Source organism: Rhinopithecus roxellana, chromosome 1 (assembly GCF_007565055.1).
Source record: "Rhinopithecus roxellana isolate Shanxi Qingling chromosome 1, ASM756505v1, whole genome shotgun sequence".
NCBI lineage: Eukaryota > Metazoa > Chordata > Mammalia > Primates > Cercopithecidae > Rhinopithecus > Rhinopithecus roxellana.
This window is the reverse complement of record NC_044549.1, coordinates 102,848,620-102,865,633: the sequence shown is the minus strand read 5'-3', so window position 1 is coordinate 102,865,633 and position 17,014 is coordinate 102,848,620. Positions and strand designations below refer to the sequence as shown.

The 17,014-nt window shown below is 36.3% G+C and overlaps 1 protein-coding gene across 1 annotated transcript in view; it reads left to right on the top strand.

Moving 5' to 3' along the window:
* ARHGEF26 (Rho guanine nucleotide exchange factor 26) overlaps nucleotides 1-17,014 on the top strand; it is a 139,706-nt gene that overhangs the window by 20,756 nt on the left and 101,936 nt on the right. Inside the window, exons 5-6 of the mRNA XM_010370616.2 lie at nucleotides 8,918-8,974; nucleotides 12,284-12,444. Coding sequence (XP_010368918.2) covers nucleotides 8,918-8,974; nucleotides 12,284-12,444 — 218 coding nt within the window. The remainder of the gene's footprint in view (nucleotides 1-8,917; nucleotides 8,975-12,283; nucleotides 12,445-17,014) is intronic.

Genomic DNA, 17,014 nt, shown 5'->3' with positions numbered 1-17,014 from the left:
CTCCCAAAGTGCTGGGGTTACAGGCATGAGTCACAATGCCAGGCCTCTGAGTTCTTGTAACTTACACTTGAGGCTGTGTTAACAGCCCTGTCCTGCCCTCAAGTCACTCTTCCAGCTTCCATTGTAGTTTTGAAAGGATGTAGGCCAGAATACCAAAGTGAGTAACACAGTTTCGTTGCCCAGTTTGGTTCCTTGAGAGAGAGGGGATTATATTGGCTCAGCTACTTTGCCCCCACTTAATAGGTCACTAGAACATGTATTGTCATTTAGGCAGGTGCTTAACGAACTCTGCTCCAGTCAGCTTTGGCTTTCATGATATACTGTGGCACAAAATGTGGTCCCTTGGGGCCGCTTCTTTTGCAGAGGCTGTAAGTAGAATGGTTTTTCTTGTAGAGGTCCATAGGAGTGTTAAACAACATGACTGACTGACTTTTGTCTAGTGTGAATTTATATATCATGGAGTGGACATTGTAACCATTGTCTTTATCAGCCACTTAACATAATAAATATGTTCTACCCTGTAAACCAGTATGTGTGTCTGAATGTCTGTGTTTGTACATGTATATGTGTGCATATATCTCAAAGAAATTTTACAAGGCAGGAGTTACTTTATACTTCTGCTTGTGGTGTACTATAGTATTTTTGATTTTTTTCTGTTTGTTACATTTAAATAGATAACGATCACTTTACCATAAGACTTTATTTTGCATTCACTGACAGTTTATAACTTATAATTTGAACAGTGCTAATATCTGACTCCAAAATTAATTTGTTTTCCACTGCATTGTAGTGAATGAGGCAAACAAAACAAGGCTAAAACCCAGCCTACCCTCTAGGTGCTTAGAACCTAGAGCAGAAGACAATACAAATGAAATGTCTAAATGATATTTTGAAAGGATATAGGACAGAATGCCAAAGTGAAAGACACAGTTGGAATCACAGAAAGCAGTGAAGTGAAGGTGAGAAAAGTTTTGTCTATAGGATGTGACTTAAACTAGTTGGGCTAGTTGGGCAGAAGAGTAGAAAATAAAAGTAATTGGCTGGGCGTGGTGGCTCAAGCCTGTAATCCCAGCACTTTGGGAGGCCGAGACGGGCGGATCACGAGGTCAGGAGATCGAGACCATCCTGGCTAACATGGTGAAACCCCGTCTCTACTAAAAAATACAAAAAACTAGCCGGGCGAGGTGGCGGGTGCCTGTAGTCCCAGCTACTCGGGAGGCTGAGGCAGGAGAATGGCCTAGACCCGGGAGGCGGAGCTTGCAGTGAGCTGAGATCCAGCCACTGCACACTCCAGCCTGGGCGACAGAGCGAGACTCCGTCTCAAAAAAAAAAATAAAATAAAATAAAGAAAATAAAATAAAAGTGATGAAGGTATAAATCACTTGAACAAAGCTTTTTCCTTTTTCTTTTTTTTTCTTTTCAGTAGAGACAGGAAACAGGATTTCACCATGTTGGCCGGGCTGGTCTCGAACGCCTGGCCTCCCGTGATCCACTTGCCTCAGCCTCCCAAAGTGCTGGGATTACAGGCGTAAGTCATTGTGCCTGGCCAGTAAAGCTTGATAATAGCAAAGGGAAGAAGAGAGATAGGAATTCTGTGTCTGTTTCTCAGAACTCCATACAATAAGATAATTCCTGTCCAAAGAAACCACTCTGCTTTGTACATCTAATGCAAAGCATTAGTTTACTCTATTATCCATTTTTTAGAAACAGGTTTTGCTCAGGTTATATTTTTATTGCAAAGCCTCAGAAATTCACTGTCGCTGTTGTTCTAAGTAGCTTATTATTTTGGAGTTTGTCGTTCCTATCCACTTGTCATTTTACAAAAATAGCAAATAAAAATAAAATAGCAACTAATATGTTGGCATCATCTTTAGATACAGGTATTCTTTTCTTCTGCAAGAGAGGAACCTCAGACCTGTTCTACCTTCCTTAACCCCTTGACTCATACCTTCACTATGTGTACGTGGCGTCATTCTCAGTTACACAGACACTTAACAGGCCTTTCCTCCTTTATCTCTCATGCTTGCAGATCAGCCTGTCATCACTCATTTTCAGCACTGTCTCATAAGCCATTGCTCAGTTTGGACTTGATTAAAATCTTTCTTTCTTATTGCCTCCCTTTGCCTTAGCTTCTCATTTATTTTGTCTACAGGTGGTCATCTCTCCTTTCTCTAGTTTCTCTTTGGGGCAGCAACAAAGAAATAGAGGTATTTATTGGCACCCTTGAACAGTTCTGCTTGTCTGCCCTACTCTAGTTTTCTTTCTTTTTTGGGAGAGGATGTTGAAGTAGTATTTTAGTTTTCGTTATTCAAAGTGTTGCTTTAATTGCAAAGCCAAGACGTATTTATTACAGAAAAATCAGAAAGTACCAATAGATAAAAATAAAAAAAATTGAACTATCTCTTTCTCTTCAGTCACTATTAACATTTTTTGTGTATAACTTTTCAGATTTAAAAATATATAGAGAGAGGGGTTGTCTTTTATGCAAAAATCAATAATGTAGTAATAGTTTTGTCACTTTTTTCCCTTAATGTTGTAAATATGTTTTCATGTTATTAAGCCTGCTGTTTTGTCACCTGGCTTTTTTTCTTAATGATGTTATGAATGAGCTTCCATGTCATTAAATATTCTTCCACAACAACCTTTTTAAAGCCCACATACTACTTCCTCAAATAAGTGGATGTTTAGCTCTTTTAACCAATTTCCTGTTGTTAATCATGTGTTTGTTTCTGATTTTTCAATTTAAAATTCAAAATTTAAAGCTGATTAAGTTTTTAAGAATAATTAGTTTTGAACTACTGAAGTAAAAGAAATGCATTCTCCTTATTAAAAAAATAAACGTAAGAGTTAATATTGAAAACTGCTTGACTTTACCACCATTCCCAACCCCTCAGCTGTTAACCACTGCTGTAAGTCTGGTCTATTCCCCAATATTTTATTAAATAGTGCACGTTTAAAAATTGATAATATTTGGTTAAATTATAGAATTGCCCTTTACCCTGAATTTATTCCCTTTCGTCCTTGCTAATTCTGTGTCATTAGCTTTTCATGTATTTGTTAACCTCATTTTCTCTTCTTAATTTAGCTGATAGATACATGAGAACTGGATCTCTTGTTCATTTGGGGGATAGAATACATTTTGGTCCAGGCTCAGTAACCCACAGCAGGGAATGCAAGTTAGAGAGAGCCACAAGTAAAAGAGAGGAATTTGTTTGGTGGTAGAAATGTCAGGATTAATCAACAAGTTAAATGACCAGGGAGCCCTGCTGACAGCTTAGCTTTCACCGCAGCAGAAGCCAGGAAGCCAATGAGAGATGTTGTTTCTGGGGCATTCGGGGGAGGAACTTAATTTAGGAGAAGAGTAGCTTGGACAGCTCTTAAAAAACTCTGAAGTTTTAGAAGGCAGTGTGCTACAACGATGAAGAGCTCAGGCTTTGGGGGTGGACAAGCAGACCCAAGTTTGAATCTCAGCTTTCCACTTATTAGGGTGAATGACTTAACTTTTCTGTGTCTCCGTTCTTTATTTGTAAACTAGGGATAGTAATGCTTCCTCACAGAATTGTTATAGGGTTTAGATGCATGCAAGGAACAGTACCTGCTTCATGGTAAACATTTGATAAAATGGTAGTTTGAGAAAGAAATTAAGAACCAACCAGAGCTCTGAATCAGGAATTGACATGGGTAGCAAGGTAGTGAGGGCTGGCTGCAAATGAAGTAATGCGTGTTTATCTCTTAAATGTACAAAGCACAGCAGTTCATTCTTGTGCATTTAATTACTTATGTGTAGTTTGTATTCTCAGCTTCATATCTGTATTAAAATAATTTGAGTTCATTCAGGAATCCTGGCTCTGTCTGTAGATGGTGATGCAGGCCATAGAGGAGCAAATGTCCTGGCCTGCTTTATCTGAGTTTTCCATTATTTTAGCAAACTTGATGTTGTCTGCTTGAGGTTGAGTACTTGCTATTTCTTGAGATCCAAACACTTTTTTGAGGATTGCAGAATAAAGCTTAACAACAGGACATCAGAGAGATCAGCTTTCTGAACAAATAAATTTGGATGTCATTGGCATATTACCTGATGCATTTTTGAATTAAGCATATGATTTTATGATATGTGCTATTATCCTTCTACTTTTTCTTTTCTTAAAAAAAGCATTTTCCCTTTCTGATAACCCACCACTTCCCAAAAGGATGACCCATCTTGACTTCATATGTAGTGTTTGGTTATGCAGATCTCTGGCCCTTTGAAATTTGTGTTCTGTGGCAGCACCTAGTTAGGTAAAGTGATGTCTTAGAACCTTTCCTTGTGGATGTAGTGGGGTTAAAGAGAGCCTATTGGGTCTGGTTACAGAGGACACTCTTTCTGGATTCTGGCAGATTTTTCATTTTAGGAATTTCAAGCATACTCTCAAACTGCTGCTGTTCCCATGTTATTTACAGTGAAAGAACTCTAGCTCATTTGTAATTCAGGGACTACTCAGGTTGCATTGAGTCTGTAGAAAGGACCTGAAAGTGATTGTGTCCTGTGGTATAATTTCACTTTGAAATCCCTTCCCATTTGAGTTCTTGAGAAAAGAAGCCTGTAAGTAGAGAATCACCAATGGAGATGAAAAGCAAGCTTATTTTCAGCAAATGAGTAAAGTCCATTGAGTCTTAGCTCAAATGGGTGTTCAGTATAAATTAGTGCTTTATGGAGACAGAGTGATCTTGGATTGTAAATCTAATGTAATTTTTAAATGGCTACATTTTTGAGTCTTTTTGGTTGGTGAGGCTTTTGGAGTCTTCCCGTCTGTTTTCCCTAACTGGTTGTCAAAAATAGAAGGAATGCACATTCATCTAGAAACAATGTCAAGTTGTGGAGGGTCTGAGAACAAAGAGGGTGTCAGAACGTAAATATCCCCATTTACTTCACAGAAAATGATGATCTGATCAGTCAAGGGACTGGTGCTAAGCTTGGTTCTCTCCACAGCTGTAGGACTGGCTACATCTATAGATAAGTTCTGTGTAAATGGCAATTTGAGGATCTATATGGGGCTTAGAGAACTTGACTCGTAACCTATTCCAGTTAGTGGAGTCAAAGACCAATAAATATTACACAGAGTTTATAGTTCTTTTACACATTTCCCTGCAAGGTGGAGATGCTTAGCGTAACTGGAATGAATGTAATAATGGACTCACAGTCTAAAGCTTGTCTGTTCCTTCTTAGAGTATTTATCTGAGAAGCTCAGACCTGCAAGGCACTTTAGTTTGGGCTGCCATAACAAAATTGCATAAATTGGGTAGCTTATAAACAACAGAAATTTATTTCTCACAGTATTGGAGGCTGGAAAGCCCAAAATCAAGGCGGATTTGGTGTTTGGCAAGGAGCTGCTCTCTGACACTTAGTGCCTTCTTGCTACATCTTCACGTAGTAGAAGGGTTAGGGGTTTCTCTGGGGCCTATTTTAAAGGGTATTAATCCCATTCATGGGGCAAAGCTTAATCACTCCCTGAAAGCCTCCACCTCCTAATACCATCACCTTAGGGGTTAGGATTCCAATATATGAATTTGGGAGACCAGAAACATTCAGACTATAGCACAAGGTATCAAAAGGGAAACCGGCATGATTTTAGATGGAGTGTCTAATAATTACCTTTTGGATCTATACTTTAGGAGCTTACCCTTTTACAGATTTCATAACCTATGTTTTGGATCTAACTAGACAGTATCATATCCATAGAAGAAATATCTTTTAGTGTTCTTTATTAGGTTTAGTGAATTATTAATTTCTATCTCATTTTGACATGCAAAATTTTTCAGTTATAAAGATCACAGGTCAAGAATTTCAGCATCCATTATACAGTAAATTTGTAATTATGAATTTAAAACTATTATAACATTAGCGAGTTCTGTGCATTCACTGTCTTAATAAGGCACAGATATATGGTCATATTTTTAACATGTCAAAACTGTAGTATTGTTCACTGTCATTTTATTTGAATTATTTTCTATCCACTTAAAATGTTGAAGATATTGACATATGTTCATATATTCTCTTTAAAATTCAGAATTCACAGATTTGAACAGTTTTGTGAATTGGCTGGATTATACAAAATCAAGACCCTCACATTAAATCCAGTTCTTACTGCTTTTTTAAAAAATACTTTTGAAGTTCTGCTTGTTGATGGCATATTTAAATAAGAAATTTAAACCAGTGAGGAATAAGAAAGTTCAAATGAGGTTGCTTTGGCTGTCTGTGTGTTTAAAGGAGTATTGCTTTGGCTGTCTACGTCTTCCCATTTGTACCCAGCTGAAGCTGGTATGAAATGTATATTTTAGAAATGAAGCTAGGCGCAGTGGCTCACGTCTATAATCCCAGCACTTTGGAAGGCCGAGGCGAGTGGATCACCTGAGGTCAGGAGTTCCAGACCAGCCTGGTCAATGTGGTGAAACCCCCTCTCCACTAAAAATACAAATATTAGCCAGGCACCGTGGTGCACACCTGTAATCTCAGCTCCTCATCCTCAGGAGGCTGAGGCAGGAGAATTGCTTGAACCTGGAAGGTGGAGGTTGCAGTGAGCCGACACAGCGCCACTGCACTCCAGCCTGAGCGACAGAGTGAGATTCTGTCTCAATAAATAAATAAATAAGAAAAAGGAGCCTGTACAATTTTAATTTCTTTCACTTTATCTATCAAGTAAGACTCATAGGTTTTAGAAGCTGGTATGTTATATTTTCTTGCCCACAAATGGAGACAGTAGAAACACTTGAAGAAATGTGATAAATTTGATAGTACTTTAGATTCTCTTAGCAAAAATTGGTAAACTTCAAAAAGGATGTATATTTTAAGACTATAGGTATAAACGTATGTTTTTCATGCTAAAAAAGCCTGGAATGTCAAGTGATTTTTACTTAAGTTTATAGATAAGGTCACTGTTTCTGAATTTGAGAATTTTCAGAGGTATTTCCTATGAAAAACTTTGTACACATTCTTTCCCCTTATTTTCTTCCTTTTCCTTTCTTCCTCCCTCCTTTCCTCTCTGCCTTTCTTTCTTCTTTATTTCCATTTGATGTTATTCACCTACATTCTCATTCTCCCCCAATTGTCTCTTCTCTGCTCTCTGTCAGTCGTCTTGGGGTCCCCTTTTCAAATCATTCTTCCCCTTTTCAGATCATTCTCTCCCCTCCTGGGTTTCATCTCTCCACCTTGATCAGTCTCTGAAATCTTCTTGCCTGTCATGACCTTCTACTCCAGACAACTGCTGTATGGTGCTACTTAATTTGAAGTTGACTGTGGAAGGATGCCTCACGTGGACAAAATGACTCTTCTGGGCCTCGGAGGAAGAATCTGGAGAGCCTGTTCTGTTACAGGGCATGGAAGGATGGAGACAGGAGCACAGGCCCAGGAGCAGCAGCCTGGCAGCCAGCGATGAGGAGCTGCTTTGTCATAACTTAGAGGAAACTTCCAGGCTCCCCAAATGTGCGACCCTTCAGTTTTCTTAATCAGAATACAAGAATGCTTCCCGGAATCTCTTTTTCTAGCACCATAGTTTTGCTAGTTCCTTACTGATGGCTTTTTCATAAAGGAATATTTTACTATCTGTCATGTTAGTATTAGTGAAAGATTATAATTCTGTATATTAATACTTCATCTTTGTCAAAACTACCTTCTCTTCCCCTTCAAAGGAGCAAGTACTTTAGTTGTGGGTTTACCCTCTCTGTTGATCGGACAAAGTACTCTTAATTCCTCAGTAAACTAGCTGTCATCTATGTAGATCTCTAAGCCCAGGTTTTTCATTCTCTTCTTTTTTTTTTTTTTTTGAGACGGAGTCTCGCTCTATCGCCCAGGCTGGAGTGCAGTGGCCGGATCTCAGCTCACTGCAAGCTCCGCCTCCCGGGTTCACGCCATTCTCCTGCCTCAGCCTCCCGAGTAGCTGGGACTATAGGCGCCCGCCACCTCGCCCGGCTAGTTTTTTGTATTTTTTAGTAGAGACGGGGTTTCACCGTGTTAGCCAGGATGGTCTCGATCTCCTGACCTCGTGATCCACCCGTCTCGGCCTCCCAAAGTGCTGGGATTACAGGCTTGAGCCACCGCACCCGGCCTTTTCATTCTCTTCTCAAGATTTTTTGGGTCTGAACCCCATTTGGGTGGAGATGCCACTGGCATGGAAATTCTTGCTGATGACCTCACCTGCAGAGATTGTGGGCATGACACATGTATATCTATCTGCCGGGCTTTGGGTCATGCAGGAAATCCTGTGAAATTCCTCGTCAGGGTTAACCAAAGGGAGCAGCTCTGAAGGGTTACATTCTTCTGGCCAGTCTCCTCCCTTATTAAAATGTGTAAAGAGTCCTTTTTAGCCGTGAATTCTTGCTGACAGGCTGACCCAGGGTCAGGATGGTGGATAAAGCTAAGAACATTCCAAGACATATGTGGACTAAAAAAACACATGAAAAGTGGTACAGACTTGGTATTAGAAGGGGTCTTAGTGATGCTAGCCCAACCCTTAGAAATGGGGTGCCTTTCATATAAAGTAGGGGATCCCTAACCAATAATGTTGACTAAAAGCATTAGCCCTGGAATTGGACCGACATTGATGCAGATCCTGACCTTGTTACCTATTAGCTATGTGCTCTTGGATCCTAAGCCTCAGTTGTTACCCCCATCTGTGAAATGGGGAAAAGAACAGTATCAGCTTTCTAGAGTTTGTATGAGGATTCATTGGGAAAAAGGGTGTAAAATGCTTAGTATATTTTTTGACACACTATAAATATTTAGTAAATAATTGCTGATTAATTAATAATAAATTGATGAATTCAACATTTTGTATAGTTTCTCTTAATTCGTTTTTGAAGGGCATAGAGTTATGCCTTGAATAATAAGGAAACTTTTAAAGTATTGATAAATGAGTCAACTCTACTTTGCTTTTTCTCCTAGGTAAAAAGAAATGGATTATTTCAGACAGTAAGCCAAGAGGAAAGAAAGAGACAAGAGGTATGTTTCTATCGAGCAGCCGCTTTAGAGCTCTGGAGTGTACATGTCAGTCTCTGCTCTTTTGTGTTTTCACTTTTTGTGTGCACTTGTCCAGTGTTGTCCTTTGAAAATTGTATTTGTTTAACAAAAGCAGTAAGTGATCATTTTAAAGTAAAGCTACACATAAGCCCCCAGAAAAGAAAAAAATTTTAAATATCTCAACGTCACTCAACATCATTTGATTTTAAACAACAAAGCCCCTAGTTCAGGTATTTAAACTGAGAGAAATATGATAAAGAATGAAACCAACGTTGGATCCTAGAACTGAAAAAGGATGTTTATGGAAAAACTGATCGTCACATTAGTCTGATCATCACATGTAGCCTTTTTATGTAAGATACCCTAGGTTAGGAAAAGCTGGATGAAGCATACAGGGGGCTCTGAACACTCTTTGCAAGTTTTCTATAAATTTAAAATTTTACCAAAATAAAAAGTTTATTTAGTAAAAAAAAAAACAGGTTAATAATGGAGTTTTACAACTTGAAGTTTAAATCAATGCAATTTGAGAAAATTGCATATTGTAATAATATTGTGAAGCTCTCAAAGCATTTTCATCTTGCTTCATGCATATTAGTGTGTGTGCGTGTGTGTATGTCAATGCATATGCATGCGTATAAATTGATTCCACAAAGGACACAAGGATGTCCCTTTTTTTTTTGGTTGGCATTAAGAATAAAGCAAAATTTAAGGGTGCAGTATAGTGCCATTTTTCCAAGTTTTAAAAAAATAATACTATAGAACTTTGGTGTACCTATCCACTGAGAATTAACAAATGTATAACAATTGTAATTTTTCTCCTTTTTTAAAAAGAACATAAAACTGATAGTGTAGAAGGCCTGCATTCTCTTCCTTAGTCCCATTTCTTTCCTTTCCTCCCCAGAGACAACAACTGGTACATATACTTCCAGCCTGTGTTTTAAAATTATGTATAACCTACACACACATATTTGTGCATGTGTGTGAAAATGTATAGGTACGATATTATTCTGTGCATATTTTTTGGTTATTTGTTTTTTACACTCAACGTTATTTTTGAGATTATTCATGTTAACGCATATGAATCTAGATCATTCATTTCAATCATCATATAGTATTCTCTTCTATGAACACCACCTTTAAAGATTTTTTATCTATTTTTCCAATGCTGGACAGTAGATGGGACTTTTTCCTTCACTGTTAACATTGTGACGTAAAAATATTTCCCTCTCCTTGTAGCTAAATTTAAAAGCTCCTCCAAGGTATTAATCCCATTTGAACATTTCTGTTCTTTTAAACCTTATATATTTAAACCTTGCCTATTTCTATCATATTCTGAAAATATTTATTCAGACTTTCTATTCCTATATAGCTATTTCTACCTGCTATATATAACAGGTCTAATCTAATTTGCTTTTAAAGAGTTGATAGTATTATTGCAGTATATTTTAGCAATTATTTTATTAAATGTATTATAATAAACTACCAATTATTTACCTTTTCCTGTGATCTGTTATAAATAGTTCATTATGTCTTTTTGCCCAGTTTGGATATTTGGATTAGATTACACACTCTCTCCTTGATGTAATCAGAAGTAAAGAGTGAGCAGAGTGGGGGAAAAGAAGGAATGAAATGACTTCAGACAGCTGTCTCCTGTCACAATTCACTATACAATGAACATCTGTCTGTCCGCCAAACTTGAAACATACCTCAACATTTATTTCAAGGAATCAAGACAAAAGCCAAATGAATGAGACTTTATAACCCTGAATGTTTTCCTTTGGAGATAACAAAGGTTTTGTTAGTTTATGCCCTTCAAAAACAAATTAAAATAAATTATGTAAAATGTTGATTTCAGCAGTATTAATTTTTGGTTCTCAAAACCCTCAACACTTAATCACATTAATAAATTAGCATAGTTCAGCATTGAAGAAGTGAAAAATGTCTTTGCTGTTTCAAATATTTTAAGTCATTCCAAGGCATCATATACATCAACACCTGAAATCCATTATTTGTGGTCCAGAAGGTAAATTTTTATTTAATTTCCTTTGTGTATAGTTTTTGGGGGTTATTGTATTGATTGAAAAAATCACGCAATATACAGGTTAAATGAGACTCTTAACATTTTTTAACTCTTTACTCTTCAGATAGTTAAGTCACTTAATTTCATGAAACATAGCTGAGGCTAGATTAGCACATTTAAGTAAGACCCAAGTCCCTAAACCTTACAGAAGTTAAAAGTGGAGGTGAACACTGAGATTAACACTTCTAACCTGATTTCTAAAATATGGAGCACCCATCAGCACCTGCTTCTGCCTTTCCTGCTCCCACCCAGCCACAGTACCCTCTGCTCTTTGGGGCGAGGACTTGAAGGGGTGGAGCCCTGGAGATCAGGGTGATGAAGGCAGGGAGCCAGGGAGCTTTCCAGGAAGGCTGTGAATCTTAGGCCTGCATTTTCCCTGTATCCCTTTTTAGAGGATCTGAATTTGATTTTGTTAAGGATCTAGATGAATTCCTTACACAGGGCGTTGGAGTCTTATCCACATATGTGGGTTGGTATTTCATCGTTAGTACTTATCAGGAAAACCACTGTGTGCCTGCCACTGAGAGTCTCTGCAGAGAGTCCTTTGCTCCTTCTTGAGACACTGATGAGAGTGGAGAGTGTGACTTGTTGAACAGATGGAATTACTTTCAATTATATGAGTTTATATAAAAGAATTCCTGTGGCTGATAAGAACCTTTTGAGGGTAGACACAGTCCTACCAGAATATTTGCTGTTATTGACTAAAATTAGATTAAGCGTAGAGAGAGGAAGAGCATGACACACAAGAGGGAAGGGAAGGAAGGCGTGAGAAATTTTCTCCGAGTCTCAAGAGAGGACCATAAATCCTTACTGTCCCTAAAGCAGCATGCTTTGAAAGCAGGACTGGAGGAGATGACCCCAAAGGTTAATTAATGTCACACTGAGATTTTATGACATGCCCTAGCTTCCTTCTATAGATTCTACCCCTTGGCAAAGGCATGACCTCAGGATGTGATGTCAAGTCATCCACATGCTTTCATTTTTTTCATATTTACAGATAGTGATTATTTTTTAAGATTTGGGTAAATATGTATTATGTAAAGAGAGTAGTTTAGTGATGTTGTTTCTTTAATGCTTCTCTTTTTGTACTTTCCAAGATATTATACTTGAAAAGTGGAATATCTTGTTATTCTTATAGCAAAATTATGACAGCTATATTTAGTTCTTTAATCAAAATAATTAATAATACATTTCTTTGTCCTTCTTACCAGGCTATCTTTGAAGTCATATCCTCTGAACATTCATATCTACTCAGCTTGGAGATCTTGATACGAATGTTTAAAAATTCTAAAGAACTGAGTGATACAATGACTAAAACTGAGAGGCACCATCTTTTCTCCAATATTACAGACGTCTGTGAGGCAAGCAAAAAGTAAGTGCGCTGCACTCTGCCTTTGGTCGTGCTAAGAAGTTGCATACTAATAAACACTTGGTTATCTCTAAAGGAAGGCATTTCAGGTCATAGAGTCTCATTTAATTGGCTTTTGTCTTGGTTCCTTGAAATAAATTTTAGATATGTTTCAAGTTTGGTGGATAGACAGATGCTCAGTGTGTAATGAACTGTCACAGCAGACAGCTGTCCGAAGTCACTTTATGCCTTCTCTTTCCCCACTTCACTTGCTCTTTATTTCTGATTGCATCAAGGAGAGGGCCTTGGTTTGGTGCTAGTCTGTGATATTTATCCATTTCAGTAAAGAAAGAGTAAGCCTCAGGCTTAAGTCTTCTATAGGCAATATCTGGCTACAACTTAATAATATATATTTTCATTATATTTAAGATTTTTTGCTTTACTTTTCATCATGAAAAGTAGATAAAACCATATAATAAACTTTTATTCATTCAAAACTTATATTTAGCAGTTGTTAAAATTTTCCATATTTACTTATCTATTATTTTTGCTTAAATTTTTCCAACTATATACATAGGATGTTTTACTTATAAATGCTTCACTATTCAGCTCTTATGAATAAGTTTATTTTCTTACATAACTACACGGTTGTGGTCATACTTATGATGATGCTTTTATGATTTTATTCTATTTAATTTTTGTGTGTGTAAGTAATAGATTCACATGTTTTAAAATTCCAAAAATACAAAAGATCCTATAGTAAAATGTCATTCATATACTGTTCCCTGGCCACCTGAAACACAACCACAGTCAACATTTGCTTTCTTGTATATCTTTTCAGTAATACTTTATGATTATGTAAGAAAAAATATGTATTCTTTTTTTGTTTTTACTTAAATCTTACCATACTATAAACGCTGCTCTGCCCATTACTTTTTTTTTTACCTCTGTCCTGGAGATTATAGCATATCTGCACATTAAAAAACTTTCCTCATTCATTTTTATGTTTTTTTCCTTGGAATTATTTGTTGAAGAAATCAGGTCATTTGTTCTGTAGAATTTCCCGTGAAGCACATAATTATGGGTAGTGATCAGTACCAGATCCATTAATTCATTAAAGATTGCAAAACAGTGTTACTCTAATTTATCATTCTTTATTCATTTTTTAGCCAAAATATTTCTATAAAGGGAAAGGTACATCCATCTGTTCATATACTCAAGTGGTAAAGTTCACCTTATTCTACTATTAATGCTCAAATTGTTTCATCTTTGATCTTAATTTTTTTTTATTATTTTCTTGCTATATGACATTTGAAGATGTTAAAGGATTATGTTTTACAGTTCCTGCTCCAGGCCTGGAATCAGCCATTTCCCCAAAGAGCTCTGGTGTCTTTTGAGATGAAGTGGTATTTTAAAACCTCAGTGAATACCAGGGGTGCTCATTGCTAAGTGGTTTTAGGCTGTTTCAGTAGATAGCCAGAAAAAAACATCCAAATTTTTCTCTGTAAAACTAGATATATTCAAAGCCCATAGACACTCCAAATTTATCAAAGTGTACATATTAAATAGGTACTTTTTAATATATCAATTATACCTCAATAAAGCTTCAAACATGAAAAAGGAAGTCTAGTTTCTATTTCCGTCCCCTCTGTCCTATTCCCTTCCCATATAGATACTCTTAAATAAGTTGTTTATCTTTGTTTTTTATAATAAACATATGCATATGTTTACGTATATGTATTCCCCTCCCTTTCTTAGATAAATGAAAGCATGTTCTACTTATTTTTCTCAACCTCTTTATTCACGTAACAACATATATTAGAGGTTACTCCATAGTAGTTTATAGAGATGTTTTACTCCTTTCTCCAGCAAGTGACTGTGTAGTAGTTTATTCATCCAGCCCCCTATCTATATGAGCATTAGGATTATTTTCAGTCTTACTGTTACAGAGAGTCTTTCTTTGTGCTTACACCCTGCTATATTTTAGCCATTCTATCTTTGAGATTTTCTAGAAATAGGATTGCTAGATCAAAGGGTAAATGCGTATACTATTTTGTAAGGTACTGCCAAATTCTTCTTCAAAGAAATTGTACCATTTTGCAATCCCACCAAGAATAGATGAATGCTTGCTTCCCCCAAAATCTTTCTAGCAGAATATGTCAACAAACCTTTAGATTTTTGTCAATCTGATAGGTAAGAAGGATTATCTGAGCATAGCTTTAGTTAGCATTTCTCTTATAAGCTTTTCCATATGAATAAAGAGCCATCTGGAACATAGTATGTGTCAGGAAAATACTATTAAACTAATAATATTCCTCTATGATATTGAAACAATTTAAAATTTGAGATAAGCGCTAACATTACATCAACAAAAGTGAAGGAAGGAAAGAGGTTTTCTAATGCTCGCTGAAACAGAAGAATATTTTCTTTGACTAGATCAGCAGTGTTAACATGTAAGTTTGGCTTAGCTAATCAAAGAGAATTATCTGCTTGATAAGAAAGAGAAGGAAAAAGTATTAGCATTTTTTTTTTCCTGTTCTGAGAAAGATAGAAGCTGTTAGAGGCATCTTATCTGAAAAAGTTAATACAAGTAGAAATGATGAACATAACTTAGTTTATCCAATACCAAAATATTATAATCCAGGATATTCGCTGAAGCTTGAAGGAAGTGTATGTTCATTTATTTAGTTATTATCTTAGTTATCTTTTATGGAATACTTATCATTCATACCAAGCATTATGTTATAGCCTTTTCAGTAGAGTATGTATGTACCCCTAAGTAGACTGCCCTCAATGAACAAAGTCTTAGGATAAATAACAAAAGTATTAATATAGTTCATGGTTAGTAGGCATGTAAAGATCATCACTCTAAGAGGTTAGGAAAACTGAAAGAAAATTCTAAAAGAACTGTAATAGTAATATGGGTTTAGTTTAGTAAACTATGTATACCTATGTAGTGTACGATTATATAACCAATAAAATGCTTTAAAGGAATATTTAATAATATGGACTGGTTTTCTAATATATTTAGATTTTTAAAGCAGATCTAAAGAGTGGGATTTTATATTGTTTTAGATTTTAATTATTTGAAAGGTAATTTATCAAAACATAAAGGATAATTATCTTTAATGAATTTTGAGCTATTTTAATTTCTGTCTTTGTACTTTTCTGTAGTTTCAGCTTCTACAATAAACATAATGTACTTAGAAAAGGAAATACAAGGAAAGGAGAAACAAGCAGTAAGAAATGTGAGCCCGAAATAATGCGGGGGAAGTCACTGGATATGGCTGACAAATTCACAATTGGCTAACCTTGAAATAAGTCATTTTATTTAAAGTATAGACTAAAATTGTACTTTAATTTCAATCATTCACAAAATTTAAATCATTTAAGATTTTATTAAAAATTTTTATTTCTGTCATAGCTTATAGTAAGGGGCTATTTTGAACATTTTTGTCTTTTTTATTTAAAAAAGAAAACTGAGATACTTTTCAGCCTCCATTAAAAGAAAAAGAAATACCTGTATTCTTTACATTTTTATTTTGTTTTCACTTCTAATGCAATACTTTAATATGGATATCTGCCTTTGTGATAATTTGATCTCTGTTATATTTCAACTAGGAATGTTCAGCTTTTACACGATAACCTTGTGTGTATATCGTAATAACTTACATTACAAAAGTGTTTTTGATTTCGTTTGAAACACTCATTTCAGATACAGCCCTTTTGAAATTCAAAGTACTCAGAAGATTTGCAAAGGCCATTTCTTGATGTAAGACCTGCTTGTTGAACTTCAAGAGTGACACCCAAATGTTGACAACTGCTTATGTATTACTCATGAAAGAGTTTACAGTCCCAAGAAAATGCGAAATAAAATCTTGAATAAAATAAATATCAGTGTCTGAATTAGATATTACAGAGTAAGAATGGTATTGTTAAGTATGTCATAACCAGGGCTCTCTTCATTGTTTTACTTTCACCTAATGAAAAATTATAGCTATAGGTGATGACATATTCAATATAGCTTGTGGTCAGAACATCCTTGACATCCAAATTAACAGTGTGGTGTCTAGTCCCCTTCATTGTGGCTTAGGTTGTTGACTGCCAATAAATAACACTAAGATTTATGTAAGTTGACACTGTTTGAAAACAGCAGGGACAACAATCATTTTGACTGTGTGTGTGTGTGTGTGTATGTATCAGTAGTGTGTGTGTGTGTGTGTGTATCAGTAGTATGTCTCTGCAAAATTCTTTTCTTCTTTTAAAAAAATTTTCACTTCAGTTAACACTTAGGGCCTCCTATTCTACAAGGCTCCTAAATTCCAAAGCATTTCAACTGGCAGCATCTGCCCAGGGGCTGTTGGTTCTTGGGACCCATGGTGGTTGGTGAACACCCTCCAATGTATTTGTAGAGGCGTTTTAGGGCACTTTCCTTGAAATGGAAAGGTTTGGGTGGTATTTACCCCCTAAAGATACTTGGGAATGCTTTTTTGGTTGCCCCAGTAGACATGGAAGGCTGTTGACATTAGTAGGTGCGGGCCAGGGTGCCAGGCATCCTACACTTAGTAGGGCAGTCCCAGATAAGCATGAATTG